At 42.9% G+C, this 19,127-nt stretch overlaps 1 protein-coding gene across 1 annotated transcript in view; it reads right to left on the bottom strand.

The window, feature by feature from the left end:
- The window catches only part of cpt1a2b (carnitine palmitoyltransferase 1A2b), a 39,973-nt gene extending 21,252 nt beyond the window's left edge, over positions 1 to 18,721 (bottom strand). The window contains exons 1-10 of the mRNA XM_080776565.1: positions 18,585 to 18,721; positions 11,343 to 11,485; positions 9,143 to 9,282; positions 5,086 to 5,263; positions 3,248 to 3,349; positions 2,929 to 3,066; positions 2,720 to 2,797; positions 1,746 to 1,853; positions 1,352 to 1,439; positions 550 to 745 (exon numbers count right to left, since the gene is read on the bottom strand). Coding sequence (XP_080632691.1) covers positions 550 to 745; positions 1,352 to 1,439; positions 1,746 to 1,853; positions 2,720 to 2,797; positions 2,929 to 3,066; positions 3,248 to 3,349; positions 5,086 to 5,263; positions 9,143 to 9,282; positions 11,343 to 11,483 — 1,169 coding nt within the window. The 5' untranslated portion in view covers positions 11,484 to 11,485; positions 18,585 to 18,721. The remainder of the gene's footprint in view (positions 1 to 549; positions 746 to 1,351; positions 1,440 to 1,745; positions 1,854 to 2,719; positions 2,798 to 2,928; positions 3,067 to 3,247; positions 3,350 to 5,085; positions 5,264 to 9,142; positions 9,283 to 11,342; positions 11,486 to 18,584) is intronic.
- Between the last annotated feature and the right edge of the window lie 406 nt (positions 18,722 to 19,127).

A 19,127-nucleotide genomic window follows, 5' to 3' on the forward strand; every position in this document is an offset into this window, starting at 1 on the left:
GTGCACATTAAATAAATTAAGATTTATTTATCACACATTGTTCACACATCATTTATTTATGTGTAATTTTATTGAAGTAACTTATTGAAGTTCCAGACCCACAAGAACGCACCCAGGGTGCCGGCCCGATTCCGGCGAGTCGCCCCAAGTTACCGTGTGGGGGTCCCTCTACTGTACCCTCTACTGTACTGTCACTGTACTGTACTGGCACACCCAAAATCACCATATATACAGTTAATATGTGCGTGTGTGTGTGTTTGTGTGTGTGTGTGTGTGTGTGTTAGGTTGCACACAGGTGGTGAAAAACAACCATGCTGTTTTCGTGCTCAGATGCACCTACCCAGCCACCCACACGGCACCCACACACATAGCTCCGTAAGGGAGTGGTTGCACCACTCAAAAATATGTTTTAACCAATTCTATTCTTTAACCAATCGATCAACAATTTAAAAGCCAACTTAGAATCATCACAGCATCATTCATTCACTCAGTCGGCTGATCATCAACCGTCAGGCTAACCGAGGGTACAACGAGCCATAGACTCCGTACCTTTCTCCTGCGGTGAGGGCCCCCAGCTTCTCCTCCCCAGGCTGTGGGGGCGAGGGCTCGTCCAGGATCCTCTGGATCTGGTACTCGATCTCGCGGGGACAGAGCAGCCGGCCGGCGCTGTACACCCACAGGCGGAAGAAGCGTCCCTTGTGATACACCGCTACGAACTCACTGTCCTGCCAGTGCTGCAGTACATCTGGAGGGGAGACGGGGACGAGAGTGAGTGAGTGATTTATGGTCACGGCCTTGATCCTCAGTCATCTTTAACCCATTTAGGCCTGACCTCGAAAAAAAGAAATCTTCTAAATTCTGACAGTTTTCTGACATGTTTCTGTATTAGTGGTGCTCAATTTTTCAAAAATAGCAGACCTACAAGAAAATAGCCCATCTACAGTACAAGTTCACAACTGTCTATGTCTATGCTATAGAATATGCTACAGAATAGCAGATAAACAGTGTCGCAAAACTTTGAATATATTATTATTTCACAGCGAACGTTTTTAAACTCAAATGTTTGCTTCTGGGGGGGAGGAGATCCCTGGAACAACATAATTTCAGAAGGGGGTCCGTGGCCAATTTCATATAATGTTTTGGGGTCCTTTACATGAAAACACTTGAGAACCACTGATATAGAAACATAGGTATTTCTGAAAAACTCAAAAGTCAAATGAAGACATTTGTAGAATCGACCTCAGGCCATTTCGGAGGTCCTTGGCATGGAGTGTGTGTGTGTGTGTGTGTGTGTGTGTGTGTGTGTGTGTGTGTGTGTGTGTGTGTGTGTGTGTGTGTGTGTGTGTGTTACCAGTCTCTTCTCCTGGCGTGCGCGTTGTGTTGAACATCCTCTCACACTGAGCAGCACATAGCGGGATGACCGTACCAGGTACACGAGACTGAGGAGAGGAGGGGGGGGGGGGGGGGGGATGAAAGGGATGATGAAGATGAATACGATCAATGAATAAACCTGTGCCTGGTTGTGTGTTTCAGCTAAGTGGCCGTGTGGTTAGTGGCCGCCCTGAGACCGGGAGGTCTGGATAAATCCTCTGGTGGGCGATTCATACCAAAGACATAGCCCTACGTTTAGTTGCTCATTCCACGATTGCACAATCTTTTGTGTGTGTGTGTGTGTGTGTGTGTGTGTGTGTGTGTGTGTGTGTGTGTGTGTGTGTGCGCGCATGTGCGTGTTTGTGTTCTCTTACAGGTTTCAGCTCCTCTCGGTTGACCTTGCGTCTGTAGAGCAGCAGGGCTGTGATGGTGTTGCCTGCCCTGGCAGCCTGGATGGAGGTGGGGGTGACGTACAAGAAGTCCTGACATGGGGACATAGACAATGTAGAGAGGAGAGGATAGGACAGGAAGAGACAGGGGGACAGAGACAATGTAGAGAGGAGAGGATAGGACAGGAAGAGAGACATGGGGACAGAGACAATGTAGAGAGGAGAGGATAGGACAGGAAGAGAGACATGGGGACAGAGACAATGTAGAGAGGAGAGGATAGGACAGGAAGAGAGACATGGGGAACAGAGCAGTGAGAGAGAGAACGTTTTACATCCAAGTACATTTACAAGTAATGGGTATAGTATGTTCCTAATCTAGTAGTAGTAGTTCAGTCAGGACAACTCCTGAATGGATAGAATATTTCATATATTTTATCGAGTATAAAATGAGCAATATATTTATTATGGTTTTGGCGATGAATTGGATCTGCTTTTATGTACCCTGATAAAGCGCATCTCCCAGCCATAGAGACTCGGCGAATCCCCCTGTACATAGACAGCAGCTCCAAGACAACAGGTGGTAGCTGGGGTGGTGGCGGGTGAGCAGCAGTGTTTAAGCAAGACAGCAGTGGTGAATGCAGCAGCAGCATGACAGCAGCAAAGCAAGCAGGAATGAGCAGTGCAAACTTCCAGATTAAATAGAGCAGTCTGAGAATGAAATGAGTGTGTGATTGGATGAGTGGATGTGGACGTGGAGTTGAGGCGGCCGGCTGAGAGAACTGCACTGAGTTTGCTGACTGAACTTACCCTGCACACGTCTGTGACAGGCGCAACGCTCATCATCATTACTACTGGTACGTAGTTACAGTACCAAGCCATAGTAGGAGCAATAGTTGTAATAAAAGTAGTAGTTACCGTGCCATAGTATGATAAATAGTTGTAATAATAGCAGTACTTACCATGCCATAGTAGTTACTGTTGACCATGATGGGACCTCTGCCTCTCAGGTAGATGAACTCCTCCCACCAATCACTCACCTGAACCAAACAAACATGTAGAGGTCTATAGTTATGTGTGTATTTGTGTGGTTTTGTGTAGTTATGTGTGTACAGTATATATATACCGGTATGCATTTGTGTGGTTGTGTACTGTATATATATCGACTCACATAGTTGGTGGCCCACAGTGCTTTGAGTTTTAGGTAGCGTTGAAGGCGGTTCCCCAGGTTTGCCTCAAATTGAGTGGCCAGTGCAGCCATCCGTTCATATCCTGGCTCAGTCAGCAGGGGGCGTACGGACTCTAGGTACTGAGAGACACACAGGGGGACCAATTATATTAGTTGTTGATTGTTAAAAGCATGTCGTAAAAATAAATTATGTCATGTTGTGTGACTTGTGTATTATTATGAGAAAAGGTTGTCATACTGTATGCTCATGCATTTTGCACCAGCACACACAGTCATATGTCCATGCATTTTGCGTGCTCACCCTAGTCAATGTGTCCTTGATGGCAGGGACAGGTAGATGAGGTAGAGATGTCTGGTAACTGTACAACAGTGGTTTCCTGCCCGAAAGCAGCCTCAACAAAGTCTAAGACATACAGAGAGAGAGAGAGAGAAAACTTGTTTTTTTAATAGGGCCTATGCATGTACATCATACGTTTACAATGACCGTAAGGGGCATTCAAACTAGTGCTGCACAGTGAATCGAAACAAGATACACCTTTGCGATCACATTTCTAATTATTCTTTCAGTTATTCTTTGCAAGAATAATTGCCTTATGTTTTACTTTAAGAGAGGTTTAAGTCAAGCACTTTGATGTTGCCTGTTTAAAGCCACAGTAGTTGGCTCCAGGTGTCACAGTTGAGCAGGAATCGTGCCACACCAATTCGAATTGAGCACTACAACAGAAACCATAGGTAATTTTAGCCTCAGTCAACAACAAGCGGGGCTAGATTTTGCCATGATAAAAGAAAAAAAAACACCACATGCAACCTCTTTATAATGGTATGGGTTGATACTTGATACCATTTACTGGTCAAAGAAGCATTTGAAGTTTTGAACCAGAGGGTTTATGTTTATGTTTATTTATTTGATATGGACATAACAATCACATTGCTCATTGCACAATTGTACAACTTGTAGATGCATCGTTTACAGTGTGTTAGCACGAGTGCTAATTTTCACCACTTGTCCATAGGAGACTTTTCTGAAAATACAAAGTAGGGTAATTTAAAGGAACTGGGTTGAGCATACAGGTAGAGGAATGCTGTACATACTACATACTGTACAGCAAGCTTTGTCCCATGCAAGTCTGCATCCGAGCAGACTTGAGATAGAGGGGCCCTCCGCAACATTCACAGACAAAAAAGGATTACTGAATCAGACTACTAACGTGGGAAGTTTGGAAAATTCCTTTACACCCAAAACATGGGTCCACAGTTGGGCCCACAGAGAGAGAAAAGGCTGGACGCAAACCCATGTTGTCTTTGAGCACGTGGTGTTTCTTTTGGCCCTCTGAGCCGTGGTAGCTACTATACTGTAGTTATTCAAACACCAACCAACCATGTTGGTTGCAGATGTCCAGTCACATCCGTCACTGATGGCCGAAACGTATTCAGGCTTTCATCCCTGGCAGACACGGCAGAAGATAACTTGTTATCATCTAGTTCAATGTTTCCCAAACATAGGGTGGTGACAGTATGTTGGGTTACAGACCCGGTTTTACGGGTCGCTAGTAAATGTCATTTTCTCCCCCAAAAAAAGGATTTTCAGAAATGAAAAAAATAAAATGGTGTCGTCGCGACATGTTATGAACTTGTAGATCTGCTAAGCTATGTTCAATATTTTTTAAATAGGACTTAAGGGAGTAGTTCACCCACCAAAAATACTTATTTTCAGCTCAATTACGTCTCCTACCTGAGACTGCGGCTGTCATCAAATTATTGGCTTAGGAATGCAACAAAAACGTAACAATCTATAAATTCAAGGTGTCATGGGGTGTGTAATTGATAGAAAAATGTTTGAGAACCCTTGATCGAGTTCATGCAACACATCTCTACACATGCGCGCGTGCACACACACACACACACACACACACACAAACACACACACACACACACAAACACACACACACACACACACACACACAAGGAATTCCGTATTGTAATGCTAGTGATGCGCTTGACCTCTCCCCCACAGCTGCAGGCCTCCTGTCACTCACAGCCGACTCACTCACTGTTTTTTTTTATTTTATTTGTCCCATTTATTTGCATGAACAAACACAAACACAAACACAAACACACACACACACACACACGACTTACCACCCAGACTTTGGTGGTGTTGGACACGCGGCCGTGCAGCTCAAACATCCAGCGATGGTAGGAGAGGAGCAGCTTGAGGCAGAAGCGAAGCGTGAGGATAAGAGAGAGCCACAGGATGGTGCTAAAGAGCAGCGCAGACAGCATGGTCTGACCCTGGGCACTCAGAGTCGCATGGAGACTGGAAGAGAGAGAGAGAGGGGAGAGTTGGAGGCAGACAAACAAAACATTAACCGTTTATCATGATTGAATGCTTCATTATAAACACTACTCGTGGCAAAACAAATTCCGTTTCCCATTAAACATGATACAACATATAACAGGAACTCAAAGACACGTTAATATTAAAAGGAACCCTGGCTAATAAGACAAATATGCCGTAAAACATTATACTTGCCCTCTATAACTAAAATTCATAAATGGAGAATCTTTCACTCAATAGCAACTGCTCCTGTCACAAGTCATATGTCTGTGTGGTCCAGCCCTATGGAACATATTTGTGTTATTAGCAAGGGTTCCTTTTAATAGTTAATCGATTAATCGCCGTTAACAATTAATCAAAAAAATCTGTGGTTCCATCTTCCATTTTCTGTGAATGTAATGCTGTCTGCATGTGAGAATGGCCGAGACATGCACACGTGAGCCCCCCCCGGCCCCCCCACCACCTTGGTAGCCACAGAAACGTCTCTGCTTTTGTATGTGATGTGACAGACAAGACAGTGTACTTTCGATTTCATGTTATTTCTCATACAAAGATGCCTAAGTCCTGATGTCACTCGCTGGTTCATGGACGTTTTGCTCTATGGAGAATAACATGGGGTCATCTTAAAATCGTCTCATATAATAGTGGTCCAAAAAGAAACTAAGTGCCTCTGCGATATTGTCGACAATCAGTCAGCCTGTTTCTAGCGAAAATGTAACTAACTCAGCAGCAGTGACATTAGCGTTTTCTCTCAGTCAGTTGATTCTTCATATCCATATACAGCAAGTAAAACGGCCGGGAATCACAGTTCTTATATGAGGCGATCTAAAATCCCCCTATGGGAATTACAATGCAAATAAAAAGTACATGAACCCCCTACTTAGCACCCTCTACCGATATCGACGTCAGACTTCGGTGCGCTATTGCCTGGCCCTGTATCTCAAATGGTCAGATAAATATTTGATTAAGGAATATAATATGCATTTTGTATTCTTTCTGTATATCAGCAAGATGTAGATTTGACATTGAGGGAAATGAAGTATCTCAGATTTATTTTTAAACGAACCGGTTAATAGATCGATAACATATTATATCAAAACATATTATAAATAATGAAATAATAAATAATTGCCATCCCTAAAAGCCAAACAGTATAAATTAGCCTTTACCAGTGTCCAAAACAGCTGTCTCAACTATCTCACACCACTGTATAGAATCGATAATGCATAAATAATGTACTTGAATTTAAAAGGACCTGGATAGAAAAACACTTAGATGGAGACATAGTGACATCTGTTGGCCACATGGGAAATTGCATCTGAAATTACCGACCTACATACTCTACTTCTCTATGTACACAGTACACTACACAGTAGTATGTGCACAAGAATGTAAGTACTTGGGTGGGGTAATTAAGGTGTGTGTGTGTGTGTGTGTGTGTGTGTGTGTGTGTGTGTGTCCGCGCGCGTGCGAGTGCGTGCGTTCATGCAAACAAATGGGACAAATTAAACAGTGAGTGAGTCGGCTGTGAGTGACAGGAGGCCTGCAGCTGTGTGGGAGAGGTCAAGTGCATCACTAGCATTACAATACGGAATTCCTGGTTCCCAAACACTGGGTCGGGACCCATTTGTGGGTCGCTGACACATTTCTATGGGTCCGTTTATTTTTTGGGTTTCCTACTTTTTTTTTTTAATTATAATTTCAAAAAAACGTTCCCAAAAAAAAAGCATGCATTTTCATGAATCAATGCCAAAGTAAATTATTTGAAGAAAGTAATGGAACTATAATTCTATAATGGAACCGGTGTTCTATAATAGAACCGGCGCGCTCTCTCGCTCTCCTCCCTCTTGTTCTGTTCTACCCAGACCCTCGCTTGTGTGTGCACAGCTTTACACTGACTGCACCTAACGCACACGTTTACAACTAAATCAAGAACTGTAATGTTGTGCACTCACCAGTGTTGATTTTGACGGAAAATTTTGATTTTAGTTTTAGTCAATAGTTTTAGTCACCTGGAATGTTTTGGTGTTTTGGAGTTTTGGAGTTTTCAGTCGACTTAGTCGACTAAATATCATAAGATTTTAGTCGACTAAAACTACAGTTAGACTAAAATGTATTTTGGCTGGCCTTGATGCCGTCGGGATGACTGATTTTACACTTGCTGAAAATAGCCGATCTACAAGCTCACAATGTGTCGCGCTGCAACGTGTTGTGAACTTGTAGATCTGCTATTTTCAGCATGCAACCAAGTGTATAATGACTTGTAGATCTGCTATATATATTTCAGCATGCAACCAAGTGTAAAATGACTTACGGCCAAGCTACACCGGGCACTGCGCGCACAAAGTATGCGTGCGAAATGCCCCGGCTACACCAGATCTGTGGCGCGCAGCAGATTTGTGCGGGACCTTCCGGGAGGATATATAGATACGCGCGCATGGGGGCATACGCACGTAAAAAAAATGTAACCTATTTTTAGAGCACGCATAGGATGGCCCGCGGTATCCGTGCGTCTGGTGTAGCTGGTATCATTGACATATATTGGTCCTATCCAAACGCACGCAGTAAACGCACGCGCGCAAAATTGCCTGGTGTAGCTTGGCCGTTATACTGGATCTCTTGTCCACTAGTCCCACTTTAGTCTTGACGAAATTGTCAATATATTTAGTCTTAGATTTAGCTTAGTTTTCATTTAGGTCCCATTTAGTTTTCCTCTGTGAAAAAACTTTGTCATAGTATTAGTCGACAAAATCAACACTGGAACTCACATATTTCTTTATCAACCGTTTTCTATGTTCTACCAAAACCTTTTTTTTTTAATACCAAGAGACCATGAGATTCAAACGTATTCAAATCCAGATCTCCCACGTGTGGGATTGGAAAAAGGAAACATGTGCGTGCCTCATTGACCACCCTTTGGTCCCTCCAGGAAACCCGATCCAGGTCATGGCACCAATGTACTGTAACACCCCTATGTACTAGAGTTCTCAAACTCTGCCCGAACCCGACCTGACATTTTCGGGCTGGGCCTAAAATGGATGCTAATCAGTAGGGCCGGCTCCTGCACATCCAAAAAGACCAGTGGGAGGTGCAAGTCTAGTTAGCAGGCATAGACATCAAAAAGGGCAAAAATCTTCCAAAGAAGGGACTGCACACTCCAGAACAAAACTTACTACATCAACTTATTTATTAGCACGACGCGTTTCGCCAGGTCAGGTTTCGTCAGATGCTATGCACCTGACGAAGCGCGTCTACGCACCTGACGAAGCTCACGGCGAAATTAGTCTTTGTTCCCTGGAGTGTGCAGTCCCTTCTTTGGAAGGTTTTTTCCCTTTTTTATATATATATACAGTATATATATATATATATATATATATATATAGCACATTTTTTAAATAATTATAAAAATAGCTCTGTTCTGTCTGTGTGCATTTATCTATTATGAAGATGGTGCTGACTGGCATTTCACTTTTACTCTGTGTAGAGTTCTAAAATGTTGCCAAAACCCGATCAAGGCAAGCCCGACCCGATGTTTTAGGACCGGGTCGGGACTTGGGCCTGATCAGTTAGGGCCGGGCCTTAATTTTCAGGCCTGTTGAGAACTCTACTATGTACCGCCTAACAATAGCTGGCATGACAAAGAGCAAAGCCAAAAGACTTGCCAAATACTGCTCTGTTTCGGCTTTTAGAGGCAATTTGTCTGTGTGAAGGAGAAGGTGCCATGTGTATCCTTAGGTGCCCATGAACTGTCAACCTCGTAAATCATTTTGTTTCCCTGTAAAACAAATTGAAATTTGTGGATTCAAATAAAGAAACTAAAGTGTGCGTGCGTGCGTGCGTGCGTGCGTGCGTCCATACCTCAGAGGCAGGTGCTGCTGTATCTTCTCAATGAGCCCCATGCTGGGGTCTGAGCGCATGTACATTGTTGCTAGGATCGCTATGACGACAAAGAGCCAGGAGGAGGGGCTAGCAGGGTACACGCCCTTAATCACCCGATTCTGTTAACGCACAAAAACAAAAACAAAAGAATTGTCAAGTTCTAAACACTTGCTGTTTATACTAGACAAAAAGCAGGGAATCGTGAAAAATATTTCTGATAAAGTACAACTACAATGTTCTCAGACCCAGTACTTAGAATACCGGTATATTGTTGTCATTGGATAAGATTTTGCCCACAATTCCATGCTGTATTGATGTGGTATCATTAGGAAAGATAAAGGCAAATATTTTGCGTGTCTTAAGTACCAGGTATTATTACTTAACTTAAGACCTGGAGGTGTGGCCAATGCTCTTTGGCCACTCATAATAGCCAAATGGAATTGATCACGCCGCCAGGTCTTAAGTTAAGTTAAGACCTGGTACTTAAGACACGAAAAATACAGCCCAAAGGGTCCATTTGGTTTCCAACTCTCCATCATTTAGTTGGAGACCACCCCCTAAAGGACCACTGGTTGAAAATCACTGTGTTAGAAATCAAGACCGGGTTAAATAACAGTGTGGCTTCATGTAATCATAGATCTATGACAGTGCAATGCAGTCTTTCCAAACCTACTTATTTTACTACTTCTGAAAAGTAAAACTAATTAATGGAATTTGTTTTTAAATTGAAATTGTCATTTTTTTGTAGGATAGTGTTGCAAATCTTATACTTGTGACCCATAAAAGTGGGTTTTTGTGCTCCAGACTGAATGACTGAACCATTTGAAAATTGTGGGAGGCAAGTTAGGTTTAGTCTCCTCCCGAGCCTAACGCTGATGTGACTGTCACTATAAACTGTGTTGGGATGAAAGCTAGCCACTTTGAGCAATGTGGAAGTGCTGGGGCAGTTTGGGACAACAGGGGCCAAAATGTCACTTTCACAGTCCAAAGTGCCGTTTTCACAGTAAAAAAAAAAAAAAAAAAAAAAAAAAAAAAAAATGAATAAAAGTGAATGAGAAAGAACACATGTCGGTACATGTTAGGGCAGCCTCCACGTACACAGAAGGGAATTCTAACCTTGTCATTTATGTCTTTGGCTGGAGCCATCATCATCCCATGCACAAACCACTCAAAGATGTCACAACAATTCATCTGCTCATGCACACACAGAAATATCACCGTTTTTCTTACTGAGATTCGCAACAACACCGCCACAACTCACAACAAGTGATATTCCGATTCACAAATAGCGAGTATATTAATGTCATCGGAAAATACTAGAACCATGAAAGGCAATTAGGGGTTCAGTGTCTTGTTCAAGGACACTTCGACACTAACTCTGGGGGAGCCAGACACGATTTTGTTCACTTGCAATTGTAGGCTACAAGATAGTCGATGAGATAAAAAATAAAGAATTTAGCCAATTTAGACAATCCAATCCTTTCCATTAAAATGTTCATTTTAACATCTACTCAGGCTTATGTGAAGACAGTTTTTAAGTTGCTTGATTCAGTAGATATTTGATATTAATTTTAGCTGCACTGCCCCTTCCTATATAAATCCATTGTAACGTACAAACGGTTGCAAGGAGTTAACGCTAAAACCGTCTCGACCCTTCGTTGTGGTTTGGGCCACTGAATTCCATGCGTTGAATCACATGGGGCGACACGCATCAACGCGCATCAACGTGCAACAGGACATATCACACCGCAGGGACAACGCTAAAACCGTCTCGACCTTTTGGTGTGGTTAGGGGCTTAGGGCTTATTTTACCTTCATCTTTCTGTTCTTACATTGCGAGGACATCTGGTCCTCACAGAGATAGAAGTACACAAACTTAGAAAGTGACCAGTAAGACGCCTGAGTGCGAGAAGCGGCCTCGCGCTTCTCTGGGCGAGCGCTAGCGCTTTGGCATGGGGGGGGGGGGGGGGTCAGATCAACATATCTGCCTGGGTGACGGCAGACATCAGGGATCTTCATCACTGATGACGTGACGTGATGTCACGAGACCTGGGCACCTTATATGGGGGCTTTCCCCATGTATGGGGATTTTGAGTGATACACTGACAGACAGGAAACGCACGATTCCATAGTTAACTGCGACCTTTGGTCACAATCACCCACTCTCAGTCGTACGTACCCTCATGCGGCTGCAACGTTTCTTCCAGGAGCGAAGACCAGACAGGTAGATCTGGTTGAGGGCCTGGTAGGACAACTGTAGGTCGATGCCTTCGGGGGTTATGGTGAACTGGAACGCCACCGCCTGGTGGGCTTCTGCCATCACTATAGAGAAAACACACACACACACACACACACACACACACACACACACACACACACACTTAGGGAAACAACCAGAACAGGAGCTCTCTGAAACTCATAATGTGAAAGAAAAGTATCTCTGGTGGACTAAATATGTTGGAAAGTGGATTTCTAAGGAAGAAATGTCTGCCCCACCCCAACATTTTGCATACAGAAAAATGAGAAAATGCAGTTTTCCTTTTGTGAAGTAGGATGACAAACATGAGACAATGAACCAAACACACATCAAGAAGTGGTAACAGAATGCCCTGCCCAGAGCCTTATAGTCAGAGTTACGCAAACTGCGTTCACTTCATGGGGCCAGTCCAATGGCGGCTCCTCTACATAGACTTCTATTGAGAATGGGGACAACCAACTGGCCTGGACGGGAAGTAGGCAGAAATGCATTGGACTCAGTCAACAGCCCAGCTTTAATGATCTTAAATACCTATATTTTAGATTGTTTTGTAGTAATCATACAACATAAACATTAATGAGACTTTAGTTGTTACTATACAATACTTTAAAACAGTTGGCATGTTGCACACATGCTTAAAATAGCTCTAGTTTGCGCCGCCCTCGTTGAAAACAATGTATTTCCAACTCCAGCTTGGCTCAGTTCAGGCTGCATGAACAGCGCTCGAGCGCTCGGTGTATGCCCCCTCAACATCGCAACTCTTCTATTAGATGGCTCTGGTCCTGCCCAAAGTCCTGACCTAAACATCGAGAACATGTAGACAGTGCTGAAGAAACAAGTCCATGTCAGAAAGCCAACACATTTACCTGAACTGCACTGAGAAGAGGGGTCAAAGATTCAAACAGAAACGTTTGCAGATTAGACACCTTTTTGGCTACCAAAAGCGCCAAAACAACACGTAACCAAATATTAGCATTGCTGTATCCATGCATATTTTTGACCCAGCAGTTTTGATCACATTTTCAAAAGACCCATACTAAATTCATGAAGCCAAACTTCAAGATTAGTTTCTTTTGTGACAAAGTTTGTGCTCCGTAAAAGTCAAGACAGCCATGAAAGACAATACATGTTCTTTACAAGTGTATGTACACTTTGGACTACAACTGTACATTGGGAGCAAAACGGAAAACATTATCCATTATAAATTTAAAAAGATAAAATGATGAGACCACGCAAATACGAGCACATCACACCCGTCCTCCCAGGCTGAATATACAATATTCCCGTTAACCCGTCAATGCATCCACTGCAACACTCCCTCCTACCTCAAGGAAAACCTTCAGACCACCAACCTCCGCTCTAGAAACACCAATCTTCTCCTTCTGCTCACCCACCCCGACTATGACTATGAACCACATGAGCAGAGCAATATTTTTTTAGAAAATGCATTTTTTTTAAACTAAACTGGATTTAGTAAACTTATTTTCAACAGTCTAGATTGTTTAAGTAGTCTTTTTTGAGGACAGAAACAAACAAAATTGTGTTATATATCACAACAACCTAAAGTTCAAGATTATGCCCATATATGGACATGCTGCACCATTGTGTGTGTGTGTGTGTGTGTGTGTGTGTGTGTGTGTGTGTGTGTGTGTGTGTGTGTGGTGTCGGACCAGTGCTCGATCAAGAGGGATATACAGTAGAGGTAGATACAGGGCCAGATATAGGCATGGGAACGGGGGGGAAATGCCCCCCTAAATGCCCTGACTGCCCCACCAAACATGATGGCATGCAAAAATCCCACATTTCAAATTAAAGTGCTTGTATTACTTACTATTTGAAACACTACGCTACTAACTACAACTGTCGCACCACCACCAAACCAACACCATTTCATCATTCAAAAAAGAAAAATCTCAGAGTCCGACCACTCATACAACCTGCAAAATATAAATCCCCTGCTCATTTCAAGACACAACAAGGCTCAACAAGAAACACAAATAAAATAAAAATGTGCTACGTTTGTGTTGTGTATTTCACACGCTCCCTGACAATGCATGCACTCTGTCATTGCTGTGTGCTGCTAGCCTATGCCAAGTGTTGAAATCACTGTGAGTGATTTATGGCGTTATCTTTCTGGTAAAATGCAATATGTTAATAACTTAAAAGGAAGCATTTGTTAGGGCTTTCACAGAAAAGCAGACAACTGATGTTATTATTGATGCTCACTTGCTGAAGAAGATCCTAAGGGATCGAAACGTTGAGTCAAATAAACCAGTGGAGCTGAGTTTTTCATACCAGTGTTGCGGACTCTATTTTTTTCTCTTCTACTTGCTGGGGGGTCCCTGGAATAGGGGTCTGTGGCCCAATAGAGATAATTCTGGGGGTCCTTGACATGAAAAAGGTTGAGCACCACTTTCAGAAAAGATTTAGGATTTTGAAGCCTTTTTTTTTAATCGACCTCAGTCCAAAATGGGTTAATTATATAAATCAATAAACTGCCCAATTGTATTGGAGCATATTTATTATTTCAGTATGTCATAGAATTGTGTTCTAAAATGGGGAAACTATTTTGAGTTTGTTGACATTTGCTTTTGCAGCTAGGCTGACAATTGCTAAACTGGTCTTATCAGCATTGCCAGGGAAGTCAGCGCATGTTGTTGTTCAACTGTTTCCCATCATGACTGTTCTGTTGTCATTTTGATTCAATAACCTAACCACCATATCCAGTTGTTACATTTCTCGTAAATTAGAGTTTCTCTCTTTCTGTGTCAACAATCCTCCATCTCTGTCTTTGGCAGTGGGGCGCTCACTGTTTTTCTTGCCTATGCAGGTTTCCTCCTTTTTAGCCAAAGTCCAAATCACAAGAAATAATAATTAATAAACGGTACAGTAAAACCCTCATCGTCTCATATTCAGCACAGGAAACTGTACCGTCTGTTAGGTACTATTCAACCTGGATATTATCCATCTGTACTTTTCTGTAAATTCCCAACACAAAGCACCAACAAAGCTGGCCAGATGTATGGAGAACCAGGATGACTGGAAGCGGCATGGAGGTCTCGTCTGAGGACGACATAGAGAGTAGATTTCCAAATGGACCTGGTTACATTTGTACACTCTCAGAGTTAAATTAACACTCAGAATGGACTTTACTGTGTATTTTCACAGAACGAGGGTGGAGGTGGATAAAAATACATACTGGGATTTGATTTCTCCTCATTTTGATAAAGAATATCATCGGTCATCTTTCATTACAGAGCTACAATACTGTAGCTGTAACGGTCTGTTCTTAGAATCTTCTAGCATGCTGCATGAGTTCATTTTCATGTCTTCATTTATCAAATCAATAATCAATATAATAACTTCAGTGAAATTAACGTCTAGAAATACAGCAACAAAGTGAAATGCAATTGATTACGTACAGTGGAAATTTGTCTAATGATGAACACAGCTACTGCACATGATATTAATCAATCAATCAATACTTTGTCAGACCCATATCACAGATAAAATACATACATCATAAATGTAAAAATATTAAGACTTAGGGCCGATTCATACTCCTGTTTCGGCGCTGTAGTGCCGAAATGATTTCGGCTCGTCAGAAATTTTCAGTAGCACCGAAGAGCCGACTTTAGGACGGTACCCGCCCCCCCGAACCTCAAATGACGTCAAATTGTAGGCTCTACAGCGCCGAACCGACTTTTATTCGGCTCTAAAATAGGAGTATGAATCGACCCTAAGAGGACAGAAATCTTAGGTGTTATGATCAACTGTATTCTACGTATTGGACCCTCGTCTGGTTCTGGTGTGTGACGACCCGGTTGGCATTTCCATGGTTCGGCGGCGGACAGACAGACAGGCCGGCCCGGGAGAAGATTAACATGACACGAGACTTGGTCACATCAAAACGTTCACAAGGTTTATTCCACTTACAGCAGCATATATAGTTTGGATACTTCATGTCCTAATGACGTCACAGACTAGACATCACAATCATTGCCTGCCAGCAGCGGCCTTCAGCTCTAACACAGCTCCACTCTTATGTTACCATTCAGGCAGGCAGTACACCATACATACAAGTACATATCCGAACACAGTACCAAGTATCAGAACACTATAATACAACATTAGGTTATGATTGGACAACCACCCTAGAACAGATACTAGGGAATTGTTGGGTCATCCTAACTCTGTTGTGTGACAATTAACAGCATTCAACCAAGACAAGATTAAACAAACTATGGATGGACATGCGAGCGAGTATGAAAAGTAGGTCATCATATAATCCCAGAGATGTTTCTGTGCGTGCGTGTGCTCGCTCGCTCCTCTTTGGTCAGTTGAGTGATTGATTGCTGCAGATTTATCCCTCCGTTTTCCATCATCTACCATGTGTTATATGGATAATATAGGTTGCTACCTTCAGGAAGGAGATATCGGTGTACCAGCAATACAATAAGGTCAGACTAAAGAGGTCCTTTGACCTTTGTAGTAGCCTTACTAGCCATGGGGTAAACATTGCTCTTGTCTTCATGTCTTTATGTATGTAAAATTGTTTTGTTCTTTGTGTTATGTGTTATGACTGTGAACTGACAATAAAGTACTATATCATATCATATCATATATCTCTCTCTTCCTACAGCCACCTTTCCCTGTCACTGTGTCTAATATCTATCCTAAAAACGGTTTCCGAGGCTACCGTGTCACTGTCTATGAGTGTTTGTACTGTGTTTGTTGTGCCTGGGTGTGTCTGTTTGCAAGCCAGAGGGAGTGGCTATGTGACAGAAGAGAATAGTGACAGTAAAGACCAACTCATGCTTCACCACTCGCCACCGGTACAAAGCATACTTTGTTTGAAGTGTCACTTGCTGAAAACAATATGGCAAATTTACAGATTTGTAGACTGACACCGTCCTGCGACTAAGCATAAATAAGAAATCAAAGTATAATAATGAGGCAAGACAAAGGAAGACTGGTAGAGGGGGACAGCATCTGTGTGTGTGTGTGTGTGTGTGTGTGTGTGTGTGTGCGCGTCAGTTTTATTTTAGTAGTGTAAAAATGAGAGTACTGTAAGTGACAGATCGACTGATATAGAGAATGTGTGGAGGAGGAAGTGGGTGGGCTTGTAGGTAACAGTTTGTTAATTGCTGCTGGCACTTCGGCTATAACAGACAGACACAGACACACACAACCACACACACACACACACACACACACACACACACACACGCACACGCACACACACAAAGAAAACAAATGCCGCATTGAGAGCGGGAAGAGAGACACTATTGTGGTCCATCTCTCTGCGGAGGCCAAGCCTCGCTGCCTTTATCACAAGCAGGCATTACGAATGGCTGCAGAAAGTTAGCTATTGTCCACAGTCATTCAACAATGCAGTCACTGACTGACTAGGCTATTTGAAATGTGTCCCGTTTCATTCCAATAATGTTCATCTCACATTGTGGTCGTATAAATTGGTGGGTCACTGAGAGTTCCAGGGGGTACCCGCAAAATGTGTTGAGCGTCAAAACCACACATAGTAGACTCGGTCTACAAGCTCATAACGTGCCTGTGAGCTTGAAGATCAGCCTTTTTTCAAAATGTTATTTTGAAGGTTTTTAATAAATGAAGCATTTGACAAACACTTGTTGTATTGGGGGGGGGGGTCTCTGACAAAAACAATTATGATGGGCCCTGGGGGTCTGCAGACAAATGCATATATCAATTTGGGGTCCTTGACATGATAAAGTTTGAGAACCATACAGGTTCTCTGTCCATACCATATGGTATGGTAGACCATACCAGTGGTTCTCAGCCTTTTCAGGCCGTGACTCCCAAAAAATAATATCTGAACTGGGGACCATTCACCCCACTTGGAATGCAGGGTTGGAGCAGGCATTACATATGTTTTGTTCCACAGATAAATAGTGAAAATAGCCAGATCTACAAGCTCACAACGCCTCACGATCAGCTAGCCTCTATTTGACAATTTGGTCAATGTTTGACCAGGTTTTTTCTTGTACGAAATACGAATTATTAATTGTCGACTCTTCATTGTCATCTGGAGACCCCACCAAAGCATGTGGCGTGGAAAATAGCCTCCTTGAGTGAGTCATTCACTCACTGAACCTGTTCATACACTCACTCTGTACAAGAGAATAAAGTACAGTGACCATGAGTGCAATATAATTAAAATATAGGCTACTTGATTAAACCTCATGCAAAAGACTTAACTGGACTACAAAGACCACTTGCTAAGTTCCTCCTTAAAACAGAAATTGAAGACCCGGTCTTTTCAGTATTTAATCCATCCAGTAAACAAGACGGACGAGTTTCATGTTTGAAAATGTCACGCTGCAGGTCGGACTGGCCTACCCGCACGCCTGCGGTTACGCAAACATTCATCCGTCCAACAGTCTATGGTCCATCCACCCGTTTATTCATTCATAAATCATCCATTCATGCACAGCGTGCAGAATCCCAACACGTTAGCCTCGCATCATATTCATGGAGGCGTTCCTGCTAAAAAAAGCCTGCGGTATTTATTTTTTGAGAAAACGGGAAACAAGTTAACCGTCTCTCTGAATTGTACAACATTGAAACCGCAATTTAATGCAACTTCCTCTGAATGCGACACAGCTCTGCTCAGCGCTTCTCAACTGAAAATGATCGGGTGAAAATCTGACCCCTTTCTATGTTTACATCATGATATTCTCCATCAGCTCGCATTTCTCTCCATCACTTTCACCCCCCACCCAGCCCCCTATCACTTTCACACACACACCCCCCCCCCCCAACACACACACACACACACACACACACACACACAGAGAACACACACACTTCGCGCGTTCTCCAGAAACGTGCGACGACCTGCCCCAGCTTTTCGTCGTATATACATCTATCTATTCTACATCAAAGCTCGTAGAGCGGCAGCCGCTATGTTTCATTTTCTGCAGACTACATGTATCACACACACACACACACATACATATTATACACACACAAACAAAACAAACCCCTAGCTGGCACGCACGATGAAACCAAGCAACAACACAGAGCAGCCTAAATCACGATGCACTAGTAGAGAGAGACCACACCTTAGACAGAGTCTCTGAAATAAAACTACGAAAATAGGATTAAATAGGATGTAATCAGATTTACCTGAATCTTCTATGTGTAGTGTGGCCTAAAAGCAGTGTTTGTTGTTGTTGAAGGTGCGTGAGATCAGATGATGATGAGATGAGGAGCTCTATCTCTTTCTAAACAGTAGATCATGTGTGGATTGTTCAGTATTTGGGCAGTGAGTCAAAACGTTGGCACTACACAGTACACACAGTACACACAGCCACAGTGGGCGGGGCCTCTAGAAAAAACAGTCACAGCCAATGGCATCGAGCACTCTTTTCACTCACGTCACTCTTTCAAAGGGACCCCGCCCATCTCGGGGGGGAAACCTCAGAGGAAGCATGTATGATTTGTAGGCCTACAGTAGAGACTCACTCACTAGGCCAGTGGTTCAACTTCTAAACCCCCATGGGGTTTTACTGCATCAAAAGTAATAGATAAAACATCGGCCAAAATTGCCAAATAATAAGAAAGGCAAAAATGTATTCAATAAAAAATATAAAAAATATAAATCTGTGGAACCGAAGGTTGAATGCCTCAACCTCAACTCCAGTCCAAGTGCTTGTCAGGGTGGGGGTC

This window comes from Protomyctophum bolini, assembly GCF_963924005.1.
Source record: "Protomyctophum bolini genome assembly, chromosome: 11".
NCBI classification, from domain to species: Eukaryota; Metazoa; Chordata; class Actinopteri; order Myctophiformes; family Myctophidae; genus Protomyctophum; species Protomyctophum bolini.